This window comes from Bombus bifarius, unplaced genomic scaffold (assembly GCF_011952205.1).
Source record: "Bombus bifarius isolate JDL3187 unplaced genomic scaffold, Bbif_JDL3187 scf7180000008216, whole genome shotgun sequence".
Taxonomy (NCBI): Eukaryota; Metazoa; Arthropoda; class Insecta; order Hymenoptera; family Apidae; genus Bombus; species Bombus bifarius.
The window spans coordinates 182628-209587 of NW_022884518.1; the positions used below are offsets into that span (position 1 = coordinate 182628).

Genomic DNA, 26960 nt, shown 5'->3' on the forward strand with positions numbered 1-26960 from the left:
GCCGGTAGATCGATCGTGGACGATCGCCAAGTCGGTTGATTATTATTAATAGTATTATTATTATTATTATTATTATTATTATTATTATTATAACGGTTATAATCATACACCCAGGCAGCGTAATCGTTATAATCGTTATAGCGGCGGTTTAAAGCAGGAGAAAAGTGGCCGGTGAAGCAATTATACCTACAAGAAAATCACATTGGGCGAAACGATCTCGTACAACACGTACGTTCACGCGCGCGCACGCTGCCGCGTATGTACAGCATCAGTGTGTTACCAGCAATAGACGGGCCACGGTACCTAACCACGCCGATAAAACGGCACACGTACATCCGCGGCGTCGATAGTAGTGAGAGATAATAATGTTGATAAGGGTGTAGAGAGAACCGCTCGGCAACCCCTACTGGCTCCGGTGGCTAAACCGAACGAATATAAGAGCGAAAAGGACATAGCAAAACTGTGCGCGCAGTTGTGTAGCGCGTATGTATGTGTATCTGGAAGGGGCGAGAAGAAGAAGGATACAGAGGGTGAGAGCAAGCAAGAGAGAGTAAGAACGGGGTGAAAGAAAGAGAGAGGGAGAGAGAGAGAAAACACGCGTGGTAGTCAGAGGGGTGAGTAGGCGTGGCTATGGACTACCCTCGAAGCAGCCGATTGGACGGACCGTTGGTCTGCTTCGTCAAATAAAATCCAATCGTTAGGACCAAAGGAATGCGAGTCTCCTAGCTTTTTTCCTCCCTTGCCACTTGGCAAGCCACCCCTGCCTCTGTACTGTGCACCGTGGCCTTCCCACTCCATTCCTTCTTCTCCGGAGCTCCGTCCCTTTCCCGCCTTCTCCGTCTCCCTTCCGTTACCTTTAAAGGGGGTGCGCGCAGCGCCGTTTGATGGGAGTATGATTTTATTACGGCATTACCGAGCGAGCCAAACCCCGAATTGCTCGGCTTATAGTCTGTATTATCTCACCTAAGAGGGAAGAGGAGGGGCGGTTTGCACGCCGGTTTTCTCCAAGAGGTGGAACGGTATCGAGAAGGGGCAAGGGTACAGAGTAACACACTCCCTTCTCCCTTCTACACCCTCTTCTACCTATATACCCACAAGCCACTGGCTATACGTTAAAGGGGGCTGTTTCGTGAATCCCGCTTCACGGGGAAGGGGCAACACAGCTAGCTATATGCCTTTGTCGGCTTTCATTCGAGGGTTGCACGCTCTCACGTTGCGCTGCCACACTCTGGGCACCCCTTCTTTCTCTCTCTCTCTGTCTCTCTCTCTATCCCTCTCTCTGCGCTCGCATGCACGTCAGTTGACATTCCGCTGCCGAAATCGCACGTTCTTCCACGACGTAACCACCTTCGTGACAGTTCCGTGGCGGTTGATTACTTGCGAAGTGATATGACACGCGTCTACGGTTCTATCGAACGTTTCTGTGATTTTTGAGTGAGACCATGCCATGCTCCGCGGTCGCGTGCTTCGATTAACGCATCGATCCGAGGCGAGGACTCGGACATACGCACGAATGGATCGAGGGACGATATAGTGATGTTCGTTTAGTCACTGCTGGTTTTGCAAAGATGACGAAGATACGCGTGTAATGTCGATTTCGAATATCGTGGGAGCTATCGATGCTGTTTACGCTGGCTGGAGCCGGAGAACTCGAGGACTTCGTTGATCTTTGCTCAGATAGAAAGCAACGAGTGTTAAATTGTGCATACAGCTCTTGAGTAGATAGTAGTTGTAGAAACTACGACTTTAATGTATAATACATTTGATACAAGTATCAGATTGAGTGAACGAAAGAAAATGTATTTGTGATCCATATCAGCTCAAATATTATTATCGATTGTCAAAGACAATACTATTATTGCAAGGAGAACAATACGATTCTGTGATCGAAACAGAAGACCAATCGGTGGAAACGAAGTTTGGGGGGAAGAGGGGAGGGACAGCCGTGGTATGTTTCCTTCGTCAGCGGCGATGCTGAAGAATCTGCAACAAAGTGCAATGACCTCGCCGTTTTTGATGGAGAACTTGCTCCAGAGCAAGGCGTCGCCCGGTGCCGATTTAACCAGCTTGACCTTGAACTGGGCGGCGAGTCTGGTAGCGAGACAGCGGGAACGAGAATGCGAGGCGAACCTAAGGATCTCCAGGGAGAAGGTTTCGCCGTCGAGTGCAAATCAGGATCAGCTGGATCAACGATCCTCCACCGGTGCACGTGGCTCGGATCGTGGAAGTTCGATGATCGACTGCAGGGACCATCAACGAGGATCTTCCGGGAGGATCGATCGACAGAACGATCGCATGCACATTCTACGGGAGAAGGACGGTATGGAGAGGAGTCAGATCACGTACGTGGACGTGGACAACGAGAGAATCGACGGACACGTAATCGTGGATCGTTTATGCGCGATGGAGAGGCTCTGTAACGAGAGGATCGAGAACCGATCAAGTTCCGCGGTGGACTCGTGCAACTCGAACGTCGACGAGGATCCGACAAGTATCGAGATGGACGGAGGACTTCAAGGCGAGAGGGAAAAGGACGATGGAATTCTAGGAGGTGAACGCGTGACGGCATTACAGCCGGACAGGCGGTACGACCTTGGATGCAGAAACGTCATGCACACGTCCGATGAGATGACGATTCAAGGGGAGAGAGACGTGGCGGTCGAGCGTGTCGTCGACAGGATAGGTGAGAGAACGACCGCCTGTTCCTGCGGCGACGAGCAGTGCTTAGGACCCGCATGCAGAACCATCCAGGAGAAGGAGAAGCCGCAGCTGAAGTTCAGCGTCAACGCTATACTTGGCGGCAATCATGACAGGCGACCGCATTCGGGTAACTGTTCTAACTTGAGACCTGGCACGCGTTTATCGCCTGTGATTTTAGATTTAAGATACATAGTTTTGGTAGCTTTCGATCCGTAGATGAGATTGGAGAATAGATTCTTTGAAAAAGACGGTAATGCGAATCTTTCATACGCTTATGTTAAACAGTGATCTGCAATTTTTTATGTTAAATGTTAGATAAAGGATATACATAGGAACAACAGGAGTAGTGCCTTAAAACGTCGTCTTGTTGAATATAGTTATTTTCCAGGAATAATAATACTTGAAAAAGTAGTTACAAGATCGTCAATCGTTGTTTACTTAACGATCCTTGTCGTTAACGATCCTTATAATCTGTTAGCGATCCTTATTAAAGGCTGCTTTAATAGAATTTTAATAGAATCTTCGAATAAGGTATAGTAAATAGTCGGTTATAATACCGTCATCTCTAATTAAATTTCGCAGAGTTATCAGATTGGAAGATAAGTTTCGGATTAACGAGCACGTCAGAAGAATCTTAGTCATCTCTGAGCATTTAGAGTGTTGAAACAAAGCTCACCACAAATCAGTGTCGCCAGCAGACTTCTGTCGTCGGTCCCTAAATCTCATCCGCACACCCTCAAGACGAGTCGCAGCGTGCGTGCAGGGTGGAGCAGGACGTCAGCTGGTCCGCCACTTACCTTCACCCCAATATTAAGCCCTTACGATTGGTGCCTATAATATTAGACAAGCGGCAGGATCAAATGATGTATTACCGTGCCTCTTATCGCGTTTCCTTATTCACAGTAATTCCGGCGACGTCGTCACGAAATTGCCCGTCCTATTACCGAACCTTCCGATTTATGACCGAACCGGTGACATAACTGTACCATGAAAATATCTCTATATTATCCTATTATCCTTTCGGTCATTTTATTAACGTAAAATACTTCTTTAACGTAGCTTACAACGAACGTTCCATTATTCTCTCGAATCGTTTCATCATTGACCACCGATTCGAAACAAACGATAAAATCAATCGAAAATTCGTTTCTTTCATTCTTTAAAAAAAGAAAAAAGAAGGAAAAAATAGAAAGAAAGAAACAGAAGAGAAAACGAAAAACACATCACGTATCCGAACCACTTCAGTGTACATCAACCGTACAATCTCTTGCATCCCCGTCGTTCTTTTTTCCCTCCCTTCCTCTGTTTCATCCACCCTACCCTACCACTAACGAGTGATTGACACGAGTCGATAAAGTTCATGCACATACGATAAATACATAAACGGGTGCCGACCATGTTAGTGGGATAGAAAGCAGATAGGAAACCGAAAAGTGGGAACGAGACGAACGAGGAAAGAGAGAACCGAGAGATGGTTCATCAGTAGGGGGAGGGGGAGGGATACGTGTGGACGAATGTAGATAGGTGGAGAGGCAAATGTTGCATTTAACATTGGCGGATTGCATCCATGCGCCGGTGGAAGAGGAGAAGGTAACGTTGGGGAGATAGAGAAGAGTAGTCGGGGAAATTTGGTGCACTCGAAATAGGGGGGTGGGGTTTCATGCATTTGTCGGATAGCGGATGCATTGACCGTGCCACGTGCATGTGTTACATCCCTTCCTCTGCCACCCCCAACCCACCCTCTCCTCTTGCGTGAATCCATCGCCTCCGATAGACCCTCCAGCGTCCATGAGCTGTCTCCACCCCCTGACTCCCTCTTGATGCAACTCATCCCAACAATCCACCCCCTTCCTCCATCCCCCCTTTCTCCCCCTTCCTCCCCCTTCCTCCCTTCGCGACCATGGGTACTATCGTTCGGTCCGCTTGGTTTGTACGTCATGTCGAAATGTTGTGAAATAATTGCGCGAAAAAGTGATTGGCAACAAACTCGAAATTCATCGACGGACGCGAACGAACGCCGTGGCAACGTGGAGTTAGGTATGGAAGGGGTTGGCGCGGCGCACGGTCTGGAGTGGATGGGCGTTTGACGAGAGAGCGACGTTAAATTTCGAATAGCATTTTCGCCAATCGTTGTGCGATTTACCAGATCCTCGCACTCTTTCGCTCTCCGTTCTCGTCTTCCTCTCTTTTGCAGTGCGTGGCGCGTGCTGTTTCCGTCTCTCTCCCCGGTGCCACGCTTTTATTCGTCCCCCCTTGCTCTTCTCTTTCGCCAACCCCCCTTCCCACCGCCCCGTTGCCGCCTGTTTCTCGTTGTTGTTTGTCGCTATTATTGATATTTTTCGATATCGAGCGTGACACGACCGGAGACTCGTGTAGATGGATGGCGAAATGCGTGTACCCCGTGCCGTTTTATTATTTTTTTTCTTTTTCCGTCCTCGCTTTTTCGATCACTCTTTGGAAGTAACTCGTCTACGTTGCCAGAAATTTAATTACAGAGACCTTTGGATCGTAAGTTGCGTTAAAAACAAATTGGAAGGGCAACTGCGATAAGCAGATAGTCCAATTTTCCAATATTTCGATAAACCATCGAAAACCAACTCAAAATGAAAATCCATCGAACATTTGCACTTTAGAACATGAAACATATGCCTTCCTTCTTCTTCCAATAAATGCAATTTAAGTATCGGACCTGTCCTTATTGTTCCAAACCCCCCTCCAGTCACTAAACATTAATTACATGTAAATTTTTAATCCCACTCCAACGAATTTGATGAGCTATATAGACCCACGAAGGAACTAAAATTAGAAACTGAAATTGAAAATTGAAGACTCAAATTCCCGGTATCGCAAGAAAAACCATCCCGTCTTATATTCTCGATCGAGTTGGCACGTCAGACGTAATAAGCCGGCATGGGACGTCAGCCCGCTAACCATGCGCTAAGGCAAACATCGTTCCTCTATTATCGAACAACATCGTTTCCTACCGTGCATAAATCGTAGTACCCCCATTCATCGGGAAACCTGCAGCGGTGTCTACTTAATAATGCATCAAATACCCTAATCCCAAAGAATAACCACCGATATGTTGTATCTTGGTCGTGTAGTGAATCCGGGGGTAAAAGCGAAGGGAGGGTCTTTAAGCCCGGGCATTAAAAAAAGAATGGCGAAAAAAAGCACAGTTCTACAACTGTAACAACAGAACGTTGTGTCCTGGATATCCTCGTATCCTCAACAGGCTTTCGACGTTTAATCTGCTCGATTCGAATGGTCGTAGAGGAACGAAGACAGAATTGAAAAAGGGATGGAAATAGTATTCGCGAAGGGAGTAGGCTCGAAGGAGGTGGAGCAGCTTAAAAAACGATTCCCATTCAATGTTTCCGTTGGAGGTTAAGCCGTTATTAGTTGGCCAGGGCTCGCGATCCTGGCAGGCAGCTCCTCTTATTGGCTGGCTAGGAAAACAACGATAAAAGGCGATGAGTATTTTATGGGGTACACCGGTACAATAGGACGTCGTGTATGGGCCATTGTTAAAGCATTGTCTGGTTGGAACGCAAGGCAAACCTCTCTTTCTCCGTTCGATTCTGGCTTCTTGGTCGTCGTGAAACGTACGCGGGAACCGTGCCGCTCTATTATTTTATTATTTTCAAACACGTCGCCTTCGCTTCCTCTCTCTTGCTATCCTTTTTGGCTCGGTTAAATTGGGCGTGGCTATATGACTGAAAAAATGTATGTTGCAAACACACGTCGGACCATCAACCCTCTTAGACGCCTGTAAATGATTGGTGTACACCTTTCTTTTCTCTTTTATTCTTTCGAGAGTTAGCTGCGGTTTATCAAGTGCTTGTTCATTTTTAATAGAATTTCATGGTCCATACAATTGGCAACTGTTATATTCTTCGAAAACTTTTCAAGCAGATTTTCTGGATAGAAGTTTTGCTTAGAAGAAGAGAGGGTCTTTTTTTAGTGAAAAAATGATAGCAAGAATATATCTATTCTTTGAGCAGTGGAAGGTAAAATATATATCTAAGCGATTCACACGTACCAAATATCCGTATATTTATATCAGAGGTGTTGAAGCGTGCGTCAACAAGAGGTTGGGCTCCGCCTGGAGCTGTTGAGGAGGGTTTTAGTCGGGGGTGTCAGCTCGAATTATGTATCGCAAGGAATACGACGACTTGAGCAATCCGTCGTGCGAAGATCCGAAACCTTGGGCGTTTCACGGGGAACTCGTCCGTAAAAAACCCGCTTTTACCTCAGTTTGAATGTTTCGAATTAATGTCACTCAACCTATTAACGGAAAATTTGACGTACTTTACACACGATTTTATCGGCAACATCTTCATCGAGTTACTTGGCTCAATGAATTTCTTATTGATCGATAAAATGTGTCTTATACTTGTGCAGAGAATTTTCAAGGACTTCCGCCGGAAGCGATACCGGCGTTCTTGCAGAATTTACAAAATTCTGCGAGTTACAGTATCGCGAAACCGATCGCCAGACCAGCAGCTTATCATCCTTATCACAGGCCGAGTCATCAGCCACCTCAGCGTCATTTACCCCCGAATGCGCACCACACGTTGCAACAATTGTTCTACAGGGGACCCTACTTAACAGGTAAATACTTCTCTTTTTACGACTTGTAGATTTATATTTTAATGAGCTATGTTAATCAACTTAGTTACTAGGAGACATATCTTCAATTTTTCTGAACTTTCCACAACGATTTTTCAATTCATTATCACACGAAGAAAATAGATAAAGAACTACTGAAAAGAAAAAAAAAGGCATACAAAGAAAAGGTCTGGAAAAGGTTGTTGCTAATTTCTACAATCATTCTAGTCGTTAATCCATTGCAAATACTGGTTAAAAAAGAGCCGCAACGAGCGATGAAGGATGGTGTTAAATTGTTCACAAAAAATATTGGTCATTATATATTTATTTTGGGATACTCGAGAGAGGAAAAGTTAATAAACAAGCTGGACGCGAGGCGGAAACACAATCTCGATGAACATTTAAAACCGAAACTTCCGCACATGGCGCCAAAGCGTATAAACGCGGGCACGTGCACGGGCACGGGTTTATCGAATATCTTGTTATAGGTAGGCTCGTATGGGACATGGAGTGCATATGAAGTGCAGTGAAAGCACTACCATATTATGTACATGCACCGCCACAAGCAAAATGCACGCATGCAACAAGTGCGTGCAAATATCATCGGCGCAGATAATACTGTCATGCTCAGCTTGGCAATATTGTACAGATACGATCTGGAGATTCAATTGCCCGTTCGTTATTAGATGACTTTGATTCAATTACTATCGAGACCGGGCCTTTAACGTACGAGCAATAAATTTTGCCTATTGACGTTTTTCCAAATTCTGATAGAATGGTTCCACGTTCTAACGAAAAAATTAAAAAAGAAAACACATTGCTTCAATACTAATTGACTCGTATCTGTAAATATGTGGTTGTTCCTTGTGCAGTGCAATTTTGTACTGGTGATAAAAATGTAACGTTAGGTTGTCCCAAAAGTTTCTTTCGTTTTATAAGGAAATAACAGATGTACATTTTTTGTTTTATATTATTTTATTGAATTACGTATGGCCCATTTTTCCAATAGAATAAAATTGTGTATCTACTATTTCCTTATAAAACGAAAGAAACTTTCTGCACCATCTAATACTTTTGGGGTAAAAACGTCATTTTATGAGCACGATATGGAATTCAATGTTTTATTACTAATTCCAAAATTTGAATGTTAATATCGATGGAAAACTTAAGTGTGCATATAATATTATAATCATGACAGTCGTGTCTCATTTAAAGTGTTAATGAAATTCCATAATGTTTTACATAACACGTATAATATATTCATGAGAAGTGTCTATAGCGAGCCGCTATTTCTACTTTTATATTACTGTACATTTTACTTACTTTTAATACTTTTAATTAAAATTTATAGAGAGTGATTTTAATATATCTGTAATTTTTATAACTTCTTATGTGTTAGATATTTCTATATATTCTTTTCTGTAACTTATAACTTCAATCTCAACATTTAAAATAAAAATCATGTTTCAAGGCAATCTTCCTGAATGTAAAACGTATGTAATCGGTAGTTGCGGGTTCTGGAACTGGAGGTCATCATCCGGGTGCTCCAGGTGGTGGGACAGCGTTTCCAGGTGCGATTCAAGGTGGGCTGGGTGATTTCACGAGCACTGGCCTGGTATTTCCATGGGCAACAAACGCACGTGGAAAACCTCGTCGAGGAATGATGAGAAGAGCGGTTTTCTCGGACCTTCAAAGACGTGGCCTTGAGAAAAGGTTTCAGATACAGAAGTACATCAGCAAGCCGGATCGTAAGAAATTGGCTGAAAAGCTCGGCCTGAAGGATTCCCAGGTAAGGAAATATCTGTTGAAATACTTATTATAAATGAAAATTATTTTCATCATGTGTGAATGATCGATTATAATATTAGAGACACAACAGATTCGTTAATAAGTCAAAGCTCAAATAGTTTCGTGGGTAATAATGATTATACGAGATAATAGCATCAAATATGCCATATTCAGGTAAACTTGCGTGTATTATAATGTACACAGGCTTGTCATGATCAAGCGGTTGCCTTCGCAGCCGCATGAATGAACAACGTGATGCTTAATACCGCGTTTAATGATCTTAATAGCATACTAATTTGCTAATCCAGCTAGCGAAGCGAATAGTTCTTTGTTATTCGGATTCACGCTATACTATTATTAAGAATTAAATAGTTAGTTTCTTTGTAAACTTATTTTATTTGGTAACACTGTTTGCAAGGTTAAATCTAATTACCTTGTTTGGAATTTTCTTTAATAACAGTAATTAAAAGATCACGATATATCTATTAATGCTGTAATACGATCAGTCTTATTACATTTTTTTATTTAATTAACGTCATAAATGATTGCATTCGATATTCGCTGATAGTCGAGCGCATAATCAAGAAATTAATCCGTACGAAGACGTAAGGGGACCAGGTTTGTCGTAGAATATAAGGTGCTTAATGACCTTATTAGGGCACTAATTGTCGCTTTAACGAAGTACGAAACCTGGTCCCAACGGAGCATTTAATTCAGCGACGAAGCCACTGCTCTCACCCTCCAACGATTCCATTCACTGAATTGATGGAGACTAATGCTCAGGTTTCGTCGAGCCAACTCTCACGTGGTATCTACATACATCGGGCCTTCAAACTTTACCATATGCATCTACTTTACATAAAAGATATACAACATGCGCATAACACAAGTCTGGAATGAAAGAAAGAGCATTACTAGTCCCGTGTACTAACAACTTTACGGGCTATTTGAACTCCTTGCAAACATTTCGATCGTAACGGTTATCCCATTAAACCGATTTAATACATTTCTGAGTCATTAGCGGCAAAGTAATCAAAAAGCGATTCTAACAATCGTAGCACGTTTATAGCGTCACCATTGTACAAGCATCGAAAGCCCGATTCTTCCTCTTATAGGGGTTATTAACTTGCCTACTAATAATAGAATTATTTCTAACAAAACATTAAACTTAAAGTCACATTATACTACTGTGGGTATTTATTCTTTTTCTAAGTCGTATCTTTAATTTACGTATCGAGCTGTCGTAAGGAATTTATTTTTTCAATACATACTTTGTACTTTGACAAAACAGTATGTATACTTACTTCATTCACATATTTTCTAATAACTTTGCATTTACACAATTTTTATGGATCGTTTCATTGAAGGACAAAGTGAGCAAACCAGCACGATACATTTTTCTGCACAACTATTTTGTTCTAAACTATGGCGATCTTTCTCATATATCGAATTTGCGCATCGAGTTTTTAACAGTATCTACTCCTCTAACACACTTTTTCTATTTTCTACAAACCGAAGCATAAATTATATTAATAAGCTATATATATTACAATCAAATAAGAATAACAAGTTCATTCACGTGAAATGCTATTATTTTCATATAATATCTACCTGTAATCAAAGAGTAATTTATATATTCTATCTCTCTGTATATCTTATATCTGTGTCAAAAATCTTACGTATCTATCATCAAAAAATTCAAACACACGTCTAAATTCCTTCACTAACTTTCATAATATCCTACGAAATGAATATGTAACCATCACCATAGTGAAACCAACTAGCGAGCCAACGAAACAGGCGAACTAAATTTATTACCGACTCAATGGTTAAACGCAATTAGAAACGAAGTGTCCAAAGGCGCGTAATATTTTCTGTCCTATTCTAACGTCAAAATCGTGAAGTTTAAAGTTGTGGGCGGTGATCACGCGGAGGTGATCACGCGAGATATCATCACCTCGCGTCGGTAGTGTACATAGGAGAAAGAGCCGCGGCTGCACATGGTGCTAGAAGCATATAATACCCCCGGTTTGGGGTTAATCGGGCGATGCCAGTTCATTAGCTGAACACGTATATCGACGCGTGGGGTCGTGTGCAACACACCAACGTAGCTCCGCCGTCGCTAGTAGGCCAGAGCTTCGTTGTGGCGACGCAAATGAAACTAAACGATGCCCAGAAAATGGCATAGTAAGTTAGTTTCATTTGATTTCATGAGCATAGTTTGCCGATCCGCTCGGATAACCGGGGGATGCGTGCGGCAATGTTCCCGCTAATTTTGTTTCCTACTCGGTCAATGAATTCCGCCGTCATCGTGCTTCCTTCTATCATGTCGGATAATTATAACATGCATTTCCTCGATCGTCGCTTCATCGCGGAAAGTTATAATACCTGATACGTGTCAGTTACTTTGTTCTGTAAATTTAACTTGTTTTTGCACGTTTAGCGTTGTTAGTCATTTTCGAACCGTTCATTTGTTCTCTGTGAGTGAAAGTTTGTTATAGAGTGGTATAATTTATCGTTCTTTGAGTAATTCTGTGTCGAATTGGATTTCAGGTTGGACAATGTTAGAAGATGGATTGATTCGTTATCGTGTTGTAATATGATAATAAGTATAATTCAGAAGTTACTTTTCTCGATGCATCTGGTCCCTGAAGCAAATCTGCGATAATCATGACGCTCGAATTCTTACATCGGCATTCATCCTTTATCAAAATTGTTCGTTTCAATTTCAAACAGTATATCGTAAAAGTCTCAGCTAAGTCGAACAATTACAATTTGTGCACATAGAGTTCTCGCGCTATATCGAAGAAATGGAACGAATAAATTGCCATCTATAACTTTGCAAAAATCAGGAAAGATATTATCCCGGAGAAACCTCTGTTTTATCTATCTTCAGATATTCTAATTAGTTCAATCGTCTAGTTGTAATTAATCTACTCTATTCAAACCCGTCTGATTCGATCAGTTGAAGAGATAGCTATGAGCAAATTCAACCACGTGCATTGATCTTTCTCGGATAAAAGGTGTTCCGTTTGTATTCGCCACATATAGCCAGGTTAGGATGATACATTTTGCATAGCTACGAGCATATGGCAGTATGTAGATGAAGCGCAAATAACGGTAAGAGATAACCATTGGTTAGCAACGGGTTGAATAGACGGAGATAAAGTTGGCAGTAAGAGAAAGAGAACGTAGAAGGAGAGAAAGGGCACGGAAGGATATATTCTCATGTATAATTCACACCTCGAGCGCCATGCCTCCACTGCCATTGGTTGAAGCCCACTCTGCCTGTGGTTTTACGAGAAAATCTAAAGACCACGCATACTCCTGCACAGAAACCTGCACACACACACAAAGATACACGTATACGTATATATGTATGCCAGTAGATATATACATATACTTTGGAGTTGCAGTAAATTGACGGTTCTTGCGACTTCGCATATACAAAGAGTCCTCTCTCTCTCTCTCTCTTTCGTCGCTTTCTTCAGGTTCTTCTTCTTCTCCTTCTTCCGCTTTAGTTGGAACAACTAGTAGTACCAGCGTGAAGATACAAGGATCTCTCTTCTTTTACGAGCAAAGGCTCCCGCATATCGAACGAGATTTCACGAGCTGTCCCAATAAAATTGTTAAAGGGTTGAAATATCATCGGTCAGCAGAATCGACAACCCTGTTTAGCGAAGGAAAATCGTTGGAAGTGACGTTACCTAATTGTAGCGATATATCTTTGGAGCTTCCATTTTGTGTTTTTCATTGAAATTTTTGTGTCCGGAGAGCACATTTTTGTTAATTTTCAGACTTACGTCAGTCGGTAAGTAAAAAGAGCTATTTTAATAAGAAGTAGCTGGCGGCATTTTAGTTGTGCGGAGGATTTGAGTTTTGTGACATTGACCACGAATATTGAAAGTGACAATGTTATTTTTGGAACAATAAAACGTAACTCGATCGTAAATGTTTCTATCGTTACGTAGGAAACAGGAGAAAGAAAAGAACAATCTCCAAGTTGTTGGAGGGTATGTTGAGTGTTGTGCGATTTGAGGAGCATGGGCTTTGCGCACTTGGCTGCTATCTAATATCACGGTTCACCACACGAACACCCATAAAAGCGATTATTGTCCGATGATGGCTTTCTCTTCCCTCTCGAGTTCCTCTTTTCTGTTTCTCTTAATAATGTTCGACTATAAGCAGCAGATGCTGGATTTCCTGATCTCTTGCAACGAGTTCTTTTCTAATCACTACTTTTCAACTTAATTTACCAATTATTAATTAAATCTACTTTCGCTTGATACGAAGATCTCTGTAAAACGTTCAAATGGGAATTTGATTTGATTTTACTACACTCTTTGAATCATTTTCGACTCTATTATATTTGTCCGATGTTAACAAATATTTTAAATTTGAAGAAAATCCTTATTGGTATTCCGGATGTTTGAATGTTACGTTAAACATCTTCTTAAAGCATTACAAATCCAATTATTTTCTCTTGCTGAAATGAGAGCAAGATTGAAATATAAGAATTCGAATATCTCGGCAGGGTTAAAGTATTCGTTGAAAATTGAAGCACAAAATGAATCAATCCGTGTATCAAGGTTAGAAAAGGGAATAATTAAATTTGTTCCAAATTTTTCCATGAAAATTGTACCTGTAAATAAATAAAAACGATATTTAAAAGAAATGAATCTTGAAGAAAGACGAAGTCTCCCGTTGTATCGTGGAGGCATCTTTTTGGATTAAGTTCCGTCCTTTGTCGTATCTGTAATCATACCGGTTTTATGAATCTTTCGTGAGATTTAATTAAAGACTTGCGGTGTACGGGTGGATGATAATAATAAAGCTTTTCCAAGGGGTAGGTTTGTACTTTGAGAAGTAGCGCGGTGCAGAGAGGGTTGGGGATAGAGAGAAGAGAAGGCAAGGTGCCGTTTCACTCAGGTTCGAGTCTTCACTACAGTTTATGACGAGGGTGGGTTTAAGAGGGACGTCGAGGGTTAAAGGGGGTTGACTAAAGTAATTAGTGATGGTGAGTGAACTCACCCTTCTCCGACCGTATTCACGTCTTTGTTCCTCTCGATTCGTTTAACGACAGGAAAATGTTCATCTATCGCCGGCCTTTTTATAGAAAAATTAAATACTTAAGAATTTACCTAGTACTTCCTCTTTTTCTTCCCATTTCCATATTGCTTGGCTGTGGCTACAGCGACAATATTTAATTTACAACTCTTTCCGGTCAATTTACATTATCGAATTTTGTCTTCCAACATCGTCGCTATGAAAAAAAATTCCAGAATCCTGCTCAACATTTTTTTCGTCACCGTAACGTTTAAAATGTATCATACTTCCCTTTTAATTTTATTGTTTGTCCGTGAAGATATAAAATTTCGAAAAGTTTAGTAGGATTGATCAGACGATAAACAACGAATGAAAGAGTTTGAGTCCTGTCACGAAGTAACATTGCAGGTACAGCATCATGTCAAAACCGTCCGTATCGCCTCCGGGCAAGATTCATCAACGCGTCGACCTTAAATTAAGCGGAATTAAGAGCAGCAGGCACTTTTGTGCTTAAGACGTTTCCGTCGGGCAAGCGGAAGCGTAGGAAAAAGTAAAGAGAGGGTCCGGAGGGCTTGTTATCTTTTTAATAATCAAAACCGACGGCATCGCGTCGGTTCTTCTTTCTTACAAGATACTAGACCTGTCAGAGTCACGTCGCCAATATTAATTCATGATGTAAAGAATAATTTTTAATCTCGTCGAAAATCAAATTAAAAACGAACCTGCTTCTATTTATTTCTATACGCTGCATTTATTATTTTTTGCTTATTTTATAGTTACATATCTTTTCTAAGAATTTATCATACTTCGGTACCAGATAATTAATTATTTGGTTATTGTTGGTTCGCCCCGTTACCATTTAATGAAAATTATTACATTATTTACAAGATTAATTGAGACGTAAGAAGTACCAGTTGGAAATATTTATTAAAGCATTCGGATTATTAATTTATTTTAGTAAAGTAATTGCGAGAATGTGGGGGGATGAGGAAAAACAGAATACACGGTGTTAGTTGAAGATCTCACAACGCAAAATGCTAAATTAAAACGCACCCTCCATCTTTTCCATTTCTTTATCTCCAAAATAAGGAGGCTACTACTCTTCTGATGATCGAGACGTCTTGAAGATTTAACGAATTATAAAGGTCGCGCGAAGAATAGCTCGCATTCGGTGCTACTGACAGCTTATTTAATCCTCAGGGAAAAAACGAGTTTCTCCTTCTCACTGTACATTTAGTCTTCGATTTTTAATTTGATCCAAAACAATAGCCCCTTGTCGATATTATATCTCACTCAGAAATATTTTTATTTTTCTAGATAGATAATAAACTTAATATTATTTTTAAAACAGAATTACAAAAAGAAATTGAAAGAATAGAAGAGAGAGTTGTTTAAATTAATTTGTTCTTCCATGTTTATATCTCGACGTTTGGATGGGTTCGCGCGGAAAATAGAAGCAGCTTGCCCTTTCCCATGAAACTGACACTGACACGTTAGATAGATCGACCATTAGGCTTGCATTTCACCCAAATATAGAGTTTCCTGAATTCCGTCGGTCAAATCAATTTGTAGCCATTAGGACTGCTCTTGGATCGAGTTTACTTTGAACAACCTTTTCCTAGAACAATCGGTCACTGTTCTCTGTAGAAGGACCATCCTACTATTTACACAGTAGTCGATCTTTTACCCCGATCAGTAAACGTACAATCTTGATCGTTTGTCTCGTTTGATGAAGAATGCTACTACAGATATTTCATGTAGTTCATTGTTGGAAAAATATACGATATATCCCTTGCAATTAATTTCACGTTTTCGAGAATATCGATGAAAGTTCTTACGAAAGTATTCAAAAAAATATCCCCGAACGCATATCCTTCATTTTCGTACCCCCGAATTTCGTGAAATCGTGTTCTTTTCTTTACAGCAGTCTTTAGAAGTAAATGAATTTTAGAAACAAGTGAATAGACAACAGTTATGTAATCAATTCCTTTTCAGTGTATTAAAATAAAATAATAAAAATGCATCATGTTACACTTTTAGATCATTCTTCGGTCGTAAAATCCCTCTAGGAAAACTCAGTAGCAAAAACAAATTAATTCATTTGATTTCTTTCAAACGTGGAATTTCTAATCTCTCGGATACTGCCGTGACACTTGAATTTTTCATGCCCTAATTTCATTGTAGTTCCAACCAAGAAAAACAATTCTAACGTTTCAAGACAATCTTAAGATCGAGCCACGAGAATACTGCGTATCAATTCTTTCACATTCTTGGTTCAAATTTAGGAAATTTTCTGAAATATAAAATCTAATGGAAAATCTAAAATCTAACGGAAAAATGCGAGTCGAGCGAAGACGAGCCGAAGGACGATTAAAGAGTAAAGATTCTACTTCATCTTGTTTCTGATATTTTGTAAGACGCTGCGCCGTTGATCTCTTCTCCGGGAGATTTCAGAGAGGATCAAAAATTGAGCGAGAGATCACGGAAGTTGGTCATAACGCTACCCTAAACTTGCCGCGGTACAGTCTGCGATGGATATTAAAAACAAAGGCCGCCTCTTACAGGGCATAACATGAATATAACGTCGCGCAATATCTTACGGCTTAAGCTGTTCGGCTTAGCCCGCGGACCTTCATGCATTATGGATTTTACTTTGAGAAAGCGCCGGCTACCCCCGACGCCAGACGAACTAAGAAACCATGAATATACAATACCGCGGTATGCATATAGATTCATCCTTTTGTGAATCAACTTTAATCACTTTCTACGAAACCGCAGTATCCGCCTCGCGACCGATAAGATCGCCGAAGATCGAATAGAGTCTCGATAGATTCTTGTTTTCTCTTCATCCCTCTTGCTCGTCATTAAGTTCCATGGAATCATTAGGTTCGTCTTCACCATTATTTTCTCTATCGATTTCGATAAAAGCGGTTTGCACGTTTTTTAATCACTTTGTGTGTCACTTGATTATTTACTACAAGATTTTTTCAGAATGAGTACTTTTTTCGTGATGGTATTGAAATTTGTTAATCTTGGTTTCAATGCTGCATATTCATGGAAAGTTTGAGAACCTCTTATTTGTGACGACTTTCGAGCATTATCTGGATAATTAATAGGAATTCTGAAGGAGGATAGTTCAACCAGCTAATTTAATGATGTAGTTTAAAGTAGTTTAAGTTTGAACAGTTCCTTTGATATTTGGTACACTTCAGTTTGTTTACATTGTACAATTTTTTACGATTCCTTGTTTTTAAGTATATTTTAGTATATTCTTTAGTAGAACGGATATTTTGTTTGAACATTGCAATACAATTATTGTTCGAAAAAATGTCTCAAATTGAACTTGCTCTGTTTTGAGAAAGGCATTTTACGTAGGGCACAAATTTTATGGAACTACCTATATTCGTTTAGCTGATAATAGTTAATTTAGCTTTGCCTATCTAGCAACACTCTTCCGAACGCGCAATTAATTAAAGTAATTCTCCGTCGTGTTAAAATTCTTTAGGAAGATAGCAGGACGACCGTTTCACTCTCCCTGTCATATAACTTTCAAAACGGCCTTCAAACATCTTCACATGTCGCAATCGAATGCGTTTGATATCGCTGGCGCGACATTTCGCCCGGAAATATCGCTTCCCATTCGTGCCAGGTCGTAGCCATTCACAGCTGTACCGCGTTATACCACTGGCACGCAGACGAATTCCAAATTCGCAGCTCGTGTCCCAAGTAAAAGCAGCCGCGGTCGACGTTGATTTCCGGTTACGCTCCCCTTTTGCGCCCACCCTTCGTGAAAATTGCTCCGCTCGTGTCTATAAAATCAGACAGCCTTATAAATAGGAGAACCCGACATTTTTGTCGAGTAAATTTCTCCAAATCTTATGAAGAATGGAATTTACTTTTTATTAAAGCAACTGGGAAAGTTACTTTCTTTCTAAATACACAAAAGTATAACTACGTTTAGTACGCGTTTTATACAACTCTGCTATACTAACATATCGAAATCAAACTCATTGTTATCGTTCGGTAATAGACGATCGCAATGATTTACATATTTCCAAATTTAATCTATACTTTGCATCTTACGTGGTAAAGATGATTGACGATTTTTACGGTGTAAAATATAAAATGAGATCAAATACTCGAGAAATTAGTAATCCAATCTAAACTATTGTTGTTATTAATGTCCCAGTGATATCGAACGAGAGTAAAAATTCGACGTGGCAAATAATTTACGCGTTATGCTCCAACTTAATCGACATCGGTCTTTGAAACTAATTACTATCACAATTGTATCCCATAAAAGAGGGACTAATTAAACGTGGCATAGATTCAAGGATAAATGGATTAACACTATCGTTTATCAGTGGGTGGCTGGCTCGATTAAAGCATCACCGATGAAACGCGGGCCGCCGATATAAATCCGGAGGGTTGGATTCCCTCCCCACCCCCAACCATTAAGAGTCGACTTCCTTTCCATACATCAGCCAACCCTTCGGCCGCAGAATCGCGCCGTGGTAGCTTTGTGCCGTACCTCTTCCTCCTCTTCTCCTCCTTTTTTCTCCTGTTTCACCCACTCGCCCCTCCGCTGACCGCACCATACCCCCTTCAAAAAAAAAAAAAAAAAAGAAAAGAGAGAGAATCTCTCTCTGGCTCTCTAGCACCCTGTTCGTGCCCGCTTCTCGCCCCTTTTCTCCGCCTCTGTGCCCTTCGATCTCTTCGCCCCACCGCACCGCCACGAAACGACCCGGTACCGTGACCAGGTTGGCGGAGGGTGTCGATGCACCCTTCTTCCCTCGGTGCACTCTTTCCTCTCTCGGCGCACCCTTTCTCTCTTCTCTCCATGCGTCCTTCCATCCTCACTGCACCCTTCCTCTCTCGGTGTACGCGGTGGCGAGCCGCTCGAATCGAATCGGGGGAGGAAAACGAAGAGAAAGACGATCAGCGCTACGAGTCGAAAGAGGAACGAAGAAGAGAGACAGGAAGGAAAGAACGACGCGATAGGGTGAGACTATCGAGAGGGGTAGAGAGACAAAAGAGGGGTTGGAGAAGTATTATGTACAGAAGGAGTACCGAGAAAGAGGGGAAGAAAAGAGGGGAGGGAAGACAGGCTGGCGAGGAAGAGGATCGTGGAGAGAGCGAGACTGAGGGGTAGTTCTGAGGCCGACGTCATAATCGATCGTCTTTTATTAAACTGCACCAGATGGCGCCACCACCGCGCACAGAAATACCTATCGTACCTCCTATATACATACGCACATACATACAAGCGTATTTGTATTTGTATATATAATATACGTGTATGTGTGACTGTGTATGTGTATATACGAGAGGACGAAGGAGGGACGTGGTGAGTCGTAGGGAGATAAAGAGGGTGCCAGAACTAGGGGGTGGTAGCCATAGTCCTGAAGGTAGGGGCAGAAAGTTGGGGTGGGCAGAGGCGGAAGTAAGGGCGGTCGCGTGTGGGCGCGAGGAAGGGAGCAGAATAGAGGAGAACTTTCAGGCTACGGCGGAGGGAGAGAGTTAGAGGGTGGCTCGCGAAAGGAGAGACCGGTAGGCTGGCTGCAGCCAATCGTTTAACGATTACCCACTCTATAGAACGCGTTTCGGATGTCGTCGTTATGCCCGATCCTTTCGTATGGACCGATCCTTAGCGCGGCCCGCGTGAAACGTTCCCGGCTCCTTTTTTAATAGCCATCCCAAAGGGCTGCAGTTATATTACAGGAGAATTATATATTTCTTATATAGATCCTCGAGATGGTCTTGGGTTCGCCAGAATGATTCAGAAGTGGCAGAAGGCGAGTTAAACGGTAGGAGAGGGAGAGAGTTATGACGATTTTAGCACTTCGAATAGCGTGTCACCTTATATAGCGGGCTTTTGCTATCGACGTGTTTAATCGAGATGAGGATTTAGAGTGGATGAAAGGAACGCGCGACTGTGTGGCTACGGCCAATAAGTTAACGATTAAACGGTGAAGAGGGTGGAGAGGGTGAATCGAAGATTGCAGTCCAACGATTGAAGTGATTATATCTCATCGAACGTGATTGGTCGAGTAATCGTTCGTTATAATTTAAATCACTTTTATATTGTTTTGTTGTCGAAATAACGCGTTACGGTCATTAATGACAACTCCAATCCTCACGAGCTGATAAGCCGAGTGTCAAAGTAGTTGAAATAAAATGGGACGATCGGTGTCAGTGATGAAGGGAAGATAGATGTAGAGAAGAAAGAGAATAAGAAATATTTTTCAACACGGCTGACAGAAACAATTCGAACAATTTATAAAAATGATCGACGGCAGCGAGGAGTAGCGCGATACGCGGACAAAACGAACGAAAAGCGTGAACAACGAAATGATTCAACTTCTCCGAAAAGCCTCGCGTCTTTCACACTGAACGGAGAACCGCTTTGTTACTTTTGTTATACAGTTCCGAACCTGTCTGCCACTGACGGGACAATCAATCACCGTCGCCACTTGCAAAACGTAAAACGAAAAGAAGAAGGATCACGCCGAAAGGGGAGTGCGGAAGTACCGAATCCCTTGATTTCCCTGGAATGCATCCCGCAATTTCCGTTCTCTCGAAACTCGTACAAATATCAGCCCCAAAATTCCCTTTGCTTTTAATATTATATTAATTAGTGTTAGGTAAATGATCTATCTTTCCCAAGATTTTCTTGTTGATTCGTTTTCACAATTACTTAATTAAAAAGAAAGCCTCGTTAAATATCAAATAGCAACGAATAAATGTAACATTTATTCAAAGATAGAGTAAAATGTTTAGAGATTATTTGAAATACTCTGGAATATATATGTTTCTTTGCTTCTGTTATTACATCTACACGCGATTAATCTTCTTTACTATTCATCCTCCAAATTCCATTACGATTATTTAATTAAAAGGAATCTCATTAAACATGAAATAACGAAGAATAAAAGTTAAAGCGATTAATGAGAATGACTTTCTACTTCTTTTTTTTAATATTTATATTCAGGTGAAACGATCCCCTCTTTTTGATTTTCGAGGATCCTCGGATGGAGTGTTCAACCCCAAGCGAGCAACGTCTTGAGCTCGATATTAACCTCCCTCTTTAATCTCTTTCGTTCGCAGGAAGCATCGGATTTCGAGGGATTTTTGCCTTTTAAACGAGCGAACGCTCGAGCGTTTATTTCATCCGCTCGTCCGATTTCCCGGATTTACACTTCCCTCGTGAAAAAAAAGAGGCAATTTCACCGACGCGTGTATTTCCTGAATATATCTACGCGAAGTTTTCATTTAAACGAGCAGCAAATTATTAATTATAAATCATTTAATTAACCAAGCAAAAAACAAAAGCTTTTAAACAGAATTTTTACGCACTACGTTGAAACGTCGCTGTCAAGTTAAACGTTGCGAAATTTCGCGCGAAATTGTAGATCGTACTTAAACGAATGGATTATCAAGCAATAAATGACAGAATCAATAAAGAACAATTTGTAGCAATTATTAGAATGTAAAAATGTATAATATATAATAGAAAATTATTAAAATACTATGGAACGATTAAGATTAATCTTTTGGCTACTTTAAATGCCACAAAAATTCATTTCCATAAAATCATTCTCCAAATCTACAAAGAACAATTTATATCAGTTATTAAAATATAGAAATATATAGGATCTTTGAATAATTATTAGGTACTTAAAAATGTCTGTTAAATTGGTAAATTCATGTAATATACGAAAATTATCAAAATGTTATTAGATAATCCCAAGAGTAACTCCTTGATTATTTTAAACAGTATAAAAATTATTGTTACCAAATTATTTACTACAATTGCTTTAAGCGGAATAAAAATTTGTTTTCTTCAAATATTTGCGTCTAAAATTTTCAATATTTTTTCGAACATTTTTTTCATTCAATTTCAATGAACTACGTGGACAGCGCAATTACATGGCGATCGTGCAATGGTGTTTTCGCGACAAAGATGGGCCAGCCGCGGTATTGAGAATATAACGCGCGTTTACCCTATTGCTAAAGAGCGTATTATCGCGTCGAATCGTTAGGGTTCTGCATCCTGTCAAGCGCACACACCCTGCCGAATGAAAATACGAAAACAATTTGTGTAAATTAATCCCTGGCAGATCCATGTAATTTTCTCGCCTCTCCTATTGCGTTTAATCCGTCATATCTAACTCGCGTTTCTTTCTTTTGTCTCTTTAACGTTCTATAAGTTCAATTTCACACTTTTATACGCATGGTGAAAGTTTCAATTCATCGTTGCTCTAACTGTGTTAATATAATATATACATAATATATACATATATAGTTAATTATTGATCAAATTATGTATTACTATTTTATATTAAATATAATTATAATATATCTATATATTATGTATTATACAGGGTGGTTGGTAACTGGTGGTACAAGCGGAAAGGGAGTGATTCTACTCGAAAAAAGAAGTCGAAAATATAGAATAAAAATTTTTCGTTTGAGGCTTTGTTTTCGAGAAAATCGACTTTGAATTTTCGCTCAGTTCGCATGCGGTACGTTATAACGGATCTCACTGTAGATGGTTGTCTCGATGGAAAAATTTAAAAAAAGAAAAGAAATAAAAAAAAAATTTTTATTCTATATTTCCGACTTCTTTTTTCGCGTAGAATCACCCCCTTTCCGCTTGTACCACCAGTTACCAACTACCCTGTATAAATTATATATAACATAATTAATTTAAGTTGAATTTTTAATATGAAAGGAAGTACAGCTTTATATTTGAAAATAAAATATTTTTCTAAAAGAAGTTTCTAAAAACAAGTTCAAAGTCCTATTTAAAATTTATTCTTTCAATGACTATTAACTGTTAAGTAGACTGGTAGTTGCATTCAGAATATACTTTATCATATCTATATTTACAAAAAAACTGAGATCAATCTAGTTAAAACTGATTTGCAATAACGAACTCTGAACTCTGAACTCTAAGAACTTATCTAATCAGCAGCTTGAAACATCCGACTGCATATTATATGTATATAGATTCTCGTTAATATCCGCGTTAAGTCAAACTAACTCCATGTAAAATTTTGATGCAAAAATCCTTACCTAGACACATGTTCAATACCCAATCTAGAAAATGATCGATTGCCATCAGCGAAACCGTCGGAATGAGCTCGTTACCAATATAGAGTCTATCAATAACGCAAACTTCATTCTACTTAAAAATTTCTATTAAAATTCATTCTCATTTCTATTAGAAAAAAGGAAGGAATCGAAACAAATGAAAAAAAGGTAAAAATAAAAAAATTCAACAAATGAAAGTTCAAAGGATGAAAGGTAACATGATGCATCCAAATCGTTCACATTTCAGTATGTCAGATGCATGCTCACGTCCGTGAACGAAGTTTCATAAAATATTCGACGAGATATTAAAGAATAATAAACTTTTTTATCAATTTCTCACCCTCCCTACCACTGAAGCCAAGCAATATTAATAACGACGGGGCGAACGTCAAGTGCAGATAATGTTGTTGAACGGATTTCAAAAGTTGTTGATACTTTGTGCAAAATCGTTCGTAATATCATCCTAAATTACAACCGATTATAAAACGTATGAACAATGAATTTTTTCCATCGATTTCACATTACCAATTATTTCCTATTACATAATTGCTAACGATGAAATCAATTAGTGTTTCTGTGTGTGTCTTTTTTAAATTCGTATTTCTTTATGCCATGGAACAAGATTTTTGTACGTTGTACGATGTTAGACAATTAAAGCTGGTCGCTTTTAGAAAAACTGCTAGATCATTCTAACCATCATGATATCGTTACATTGAATTCATGTTTATTGTGAATAATGCATTCATGTTTATTGTGAATAATGCATTCATGTTTATTGTGAATAATGCGATTCATGTTTATTGTGAATAATGCGATTCATGTTTATTGTGAATAATGCACTATTCATGTTTATTGTGAATAATGCATTTAAAATCTGTATTTTCTGGACTCAATAAACTCCTTTGTAAAAAAAAAAAAAAAAGATCGTTACATTGAGACATCCTCACAGAAATATACGATTCCATCGCAAATGCAACTACATATTCCATTTTAAATATTATGCTGAACCTATAACTTTTCCAAGTTCGAATGAAACATAGCCCACAGTATTATACAATCGTGTTCACTATTAAAAGAAAAATTCATTCTGAAAGAGTTTTAATACGGTCCCATTCAAATAACTCATCTTTCTTCGCGATTTCTTTGCTTCGCGAAACGAAAATCCAAAGTAAGCTGAAAATCTCGGATTCCGTCTCACCAAGTAGGAGCAAGAACGAGAAATACAATATAAAGTCGATTCTACATAAGGTCTAACGCCTTGTTGGCAAGCCCCAAAGGCAAATTGAAAAGAACTTTTAAGATCCAGCAAAGATGTCAAATGCATGCACGTACTAGGCTCACAGGCACTCTTGCACGGAGTGGCGACCAATGAAAATTCGAAAAGCGGTTTAGGTAAATCAATCCACGGCCTCAGGGTCAACGCTTCGACGTAGCTTAAGGCTATAATAAAGTGGCGAGCAGGATCAGGCTGGAGAAAAGGAAGGGTGGTACGAAGGCGAAACTCGGCGGAAAAGGGATGGGAAGGGTGGAAAATTTTCAGAGTTCATGTGCGTTTGACGTTGGCCCGTTCAACGGTTCGGTAATGCATGGTCTTTAATATTACGAAAATCACGCCGCACCCTCTTCCCATCTCCATTTCGCAGGTTACCACGTTTATAGGAGAGCTGGAGAGAAATATATATATATATATATATATGTGAATACTTATTGTATTAAGATGTGAATCTCTGAGAGGGCAAGCCGATCAACGCCACTCTTTATGAATTTTTCATTAACCAAGTACGTAACTAATAGACTGTAGGTTTTTAGACAGATTCACATTTTTTATGAACAAAGTGAAAAAAAGGAACCTCAGTAGAGATTTGTTTCAGCTACTAAAAATTATATCTTGTTCTCTACTACGCGTATTTTATATATCTTCGCATATTATATACATTTCTATTGCTTCAAATTTAGCATGCATAATCTAATGATAATTAGTATCTCAAAAAAAAAAAGAAAAAAAAATTACACGAGGAACTAGTTATTTCTATTTTCTTTTCCACGTAAGTGATTACAAAGTCTAAGGCATATTTTAAAAGGTAATGTTCATAATCGTCCATCGTTATTGAGTCGATAGAATTTGAATAATTTGATGTAAATGTAGGATTGACATCATCAATACGTTAATAGAAAGAGAAACTACCGATCTCTCCTCCAATTTTTATCTAATGTTCATCGGGAAGAAGGCAAAGAACACGAAGAACTCATCTCTTCGACGCCATTAGGGGAAAATTCGAGATGACCCTGTTTAATGTAAAATCGCTTTTTTCGCTTTTGCTGCGGTAAAGATAATGATAGACAATTAATTCTAGACAAACTGTCTATCAATATAATTTTAACACACCTACACTTTATTACACCTTTCTCCACTGATCGTTCTATGATGCAATTCGATCAATCGTCTATCGTATCTTCTGTCATTCGAACGTTACGTTATTGAAGTAAGTTGTACATCATCATCCAAAATGAACATGTTTCGAATTACGAATATAATTTGCAGGTGAAGATTTGGTTCCAAAATCGGCGAATGAAATGGAGGAATAGCAAAGAGAGAGAGTTGCTAGCAACCGGAGGTTCTCGAGAGCAAACATTGCCAAACAAGAACAATCCGAATCCTGACTTAAGCGACGCGGATGGAGACAGGCCGAGGATGGACTTGAGCGACGTGAGTCCTTTAACGAGTCCTCAACGGCCGGAAGAACAAACAGAGAACGAAGAAGACGAGGAGATCAATGTCACGTGATGAAATTCCAGTGAACATCCTGATATAAACGTGTTCGTTTGATGAGACACGATCGTGACTCATGATTCAGGATTAAAAACGACGAACAATTAGCAGGCAGTGAAAGTGTATGAAAAACACATCTGGTGAATTTCAAAGGAAGTTTCACTACCGCTTAAATCATAATCAAAATGTGTCTGTTCGATGAAATAATAATGGTTCATTACAGATTCGGGACTCACAGGAGAAAATTCGACGATTTAGACTATAATTGAGGATAAAAGTTTTGATCGGTCGAGGTCACTAAGTTATTTATGACATCTAATTATTTTATATATTGAGAAATGTAAAAGATTGCGTTTAAATTGACTATGAATCTTCAATATACCAATACATTATATAAGAAAAAGGAATAAAGAGCAATATTGAGTCATGTTTGGTAGATGTAACTTGCAGTTAAAGTGACCTTGAATGTATGAAAGCATTCTATAATTTATCCGTGATATTCTTATGGAACTTGAAAAAAACGTTCGTGAGAGTGATAGATTCTCCTGTGCGTATCCTAAGATTTAGAGCTTTTAAATGATTTCCAATCTTTTAACCGTAATACAATCTTTGTATTTAGCAATTGCAACATTATCTTTTTTAACGGTGAAGCTCATTTTTGTGTAGATGTAATTTTACTTTTTGCGATCTGTGAACACATCTTCCAATAACTAGATGATGTAAAACAATCAGAAATATATGACACGATGAAAATCGTAACAGAATTGTGACAAAATAATTTCCTAGAACAAACAATTTAAATTTAGAGAAGTTTTATAATTAAAGAAAAAAATATTTAAACAAATAAGCAAAGTTTCCTTAAATTATGCCTTACATTGTTTATTAAAATTGCATAAAATGAATGCCCGATTTTTATCGCGCCTCGAATTTTTCAAGTCTAAATAATTTT

General features: G+C 39.5%; 1 protein-coding gene across 1 annotated transcript; it reads left to right on the forward strand.

Annotated features, from left to right (window-relative positions):
- Window positions 1-1950: 1950 nt before the first annotated feature.
- On the forward strand, window positions 1951-26185 carry LOC117211052. Its single transcript, XM_033454617.1, has 4 exons — window positions 1951-2827; window positions 7105-7314; window positions 8820-9100; window positions 25784-26185. Exons 1-4 carry the CDS (start codon window positions 1951-1953, stop codon window positions 26024-26026), a joined length of 1611 nt encoding a protein of 536 aa, XP_033310508.1. The 3' UTR covers window positions 26027-26185.
- Window positions 26186-26960: the final 775 nt, after the last annotated feature.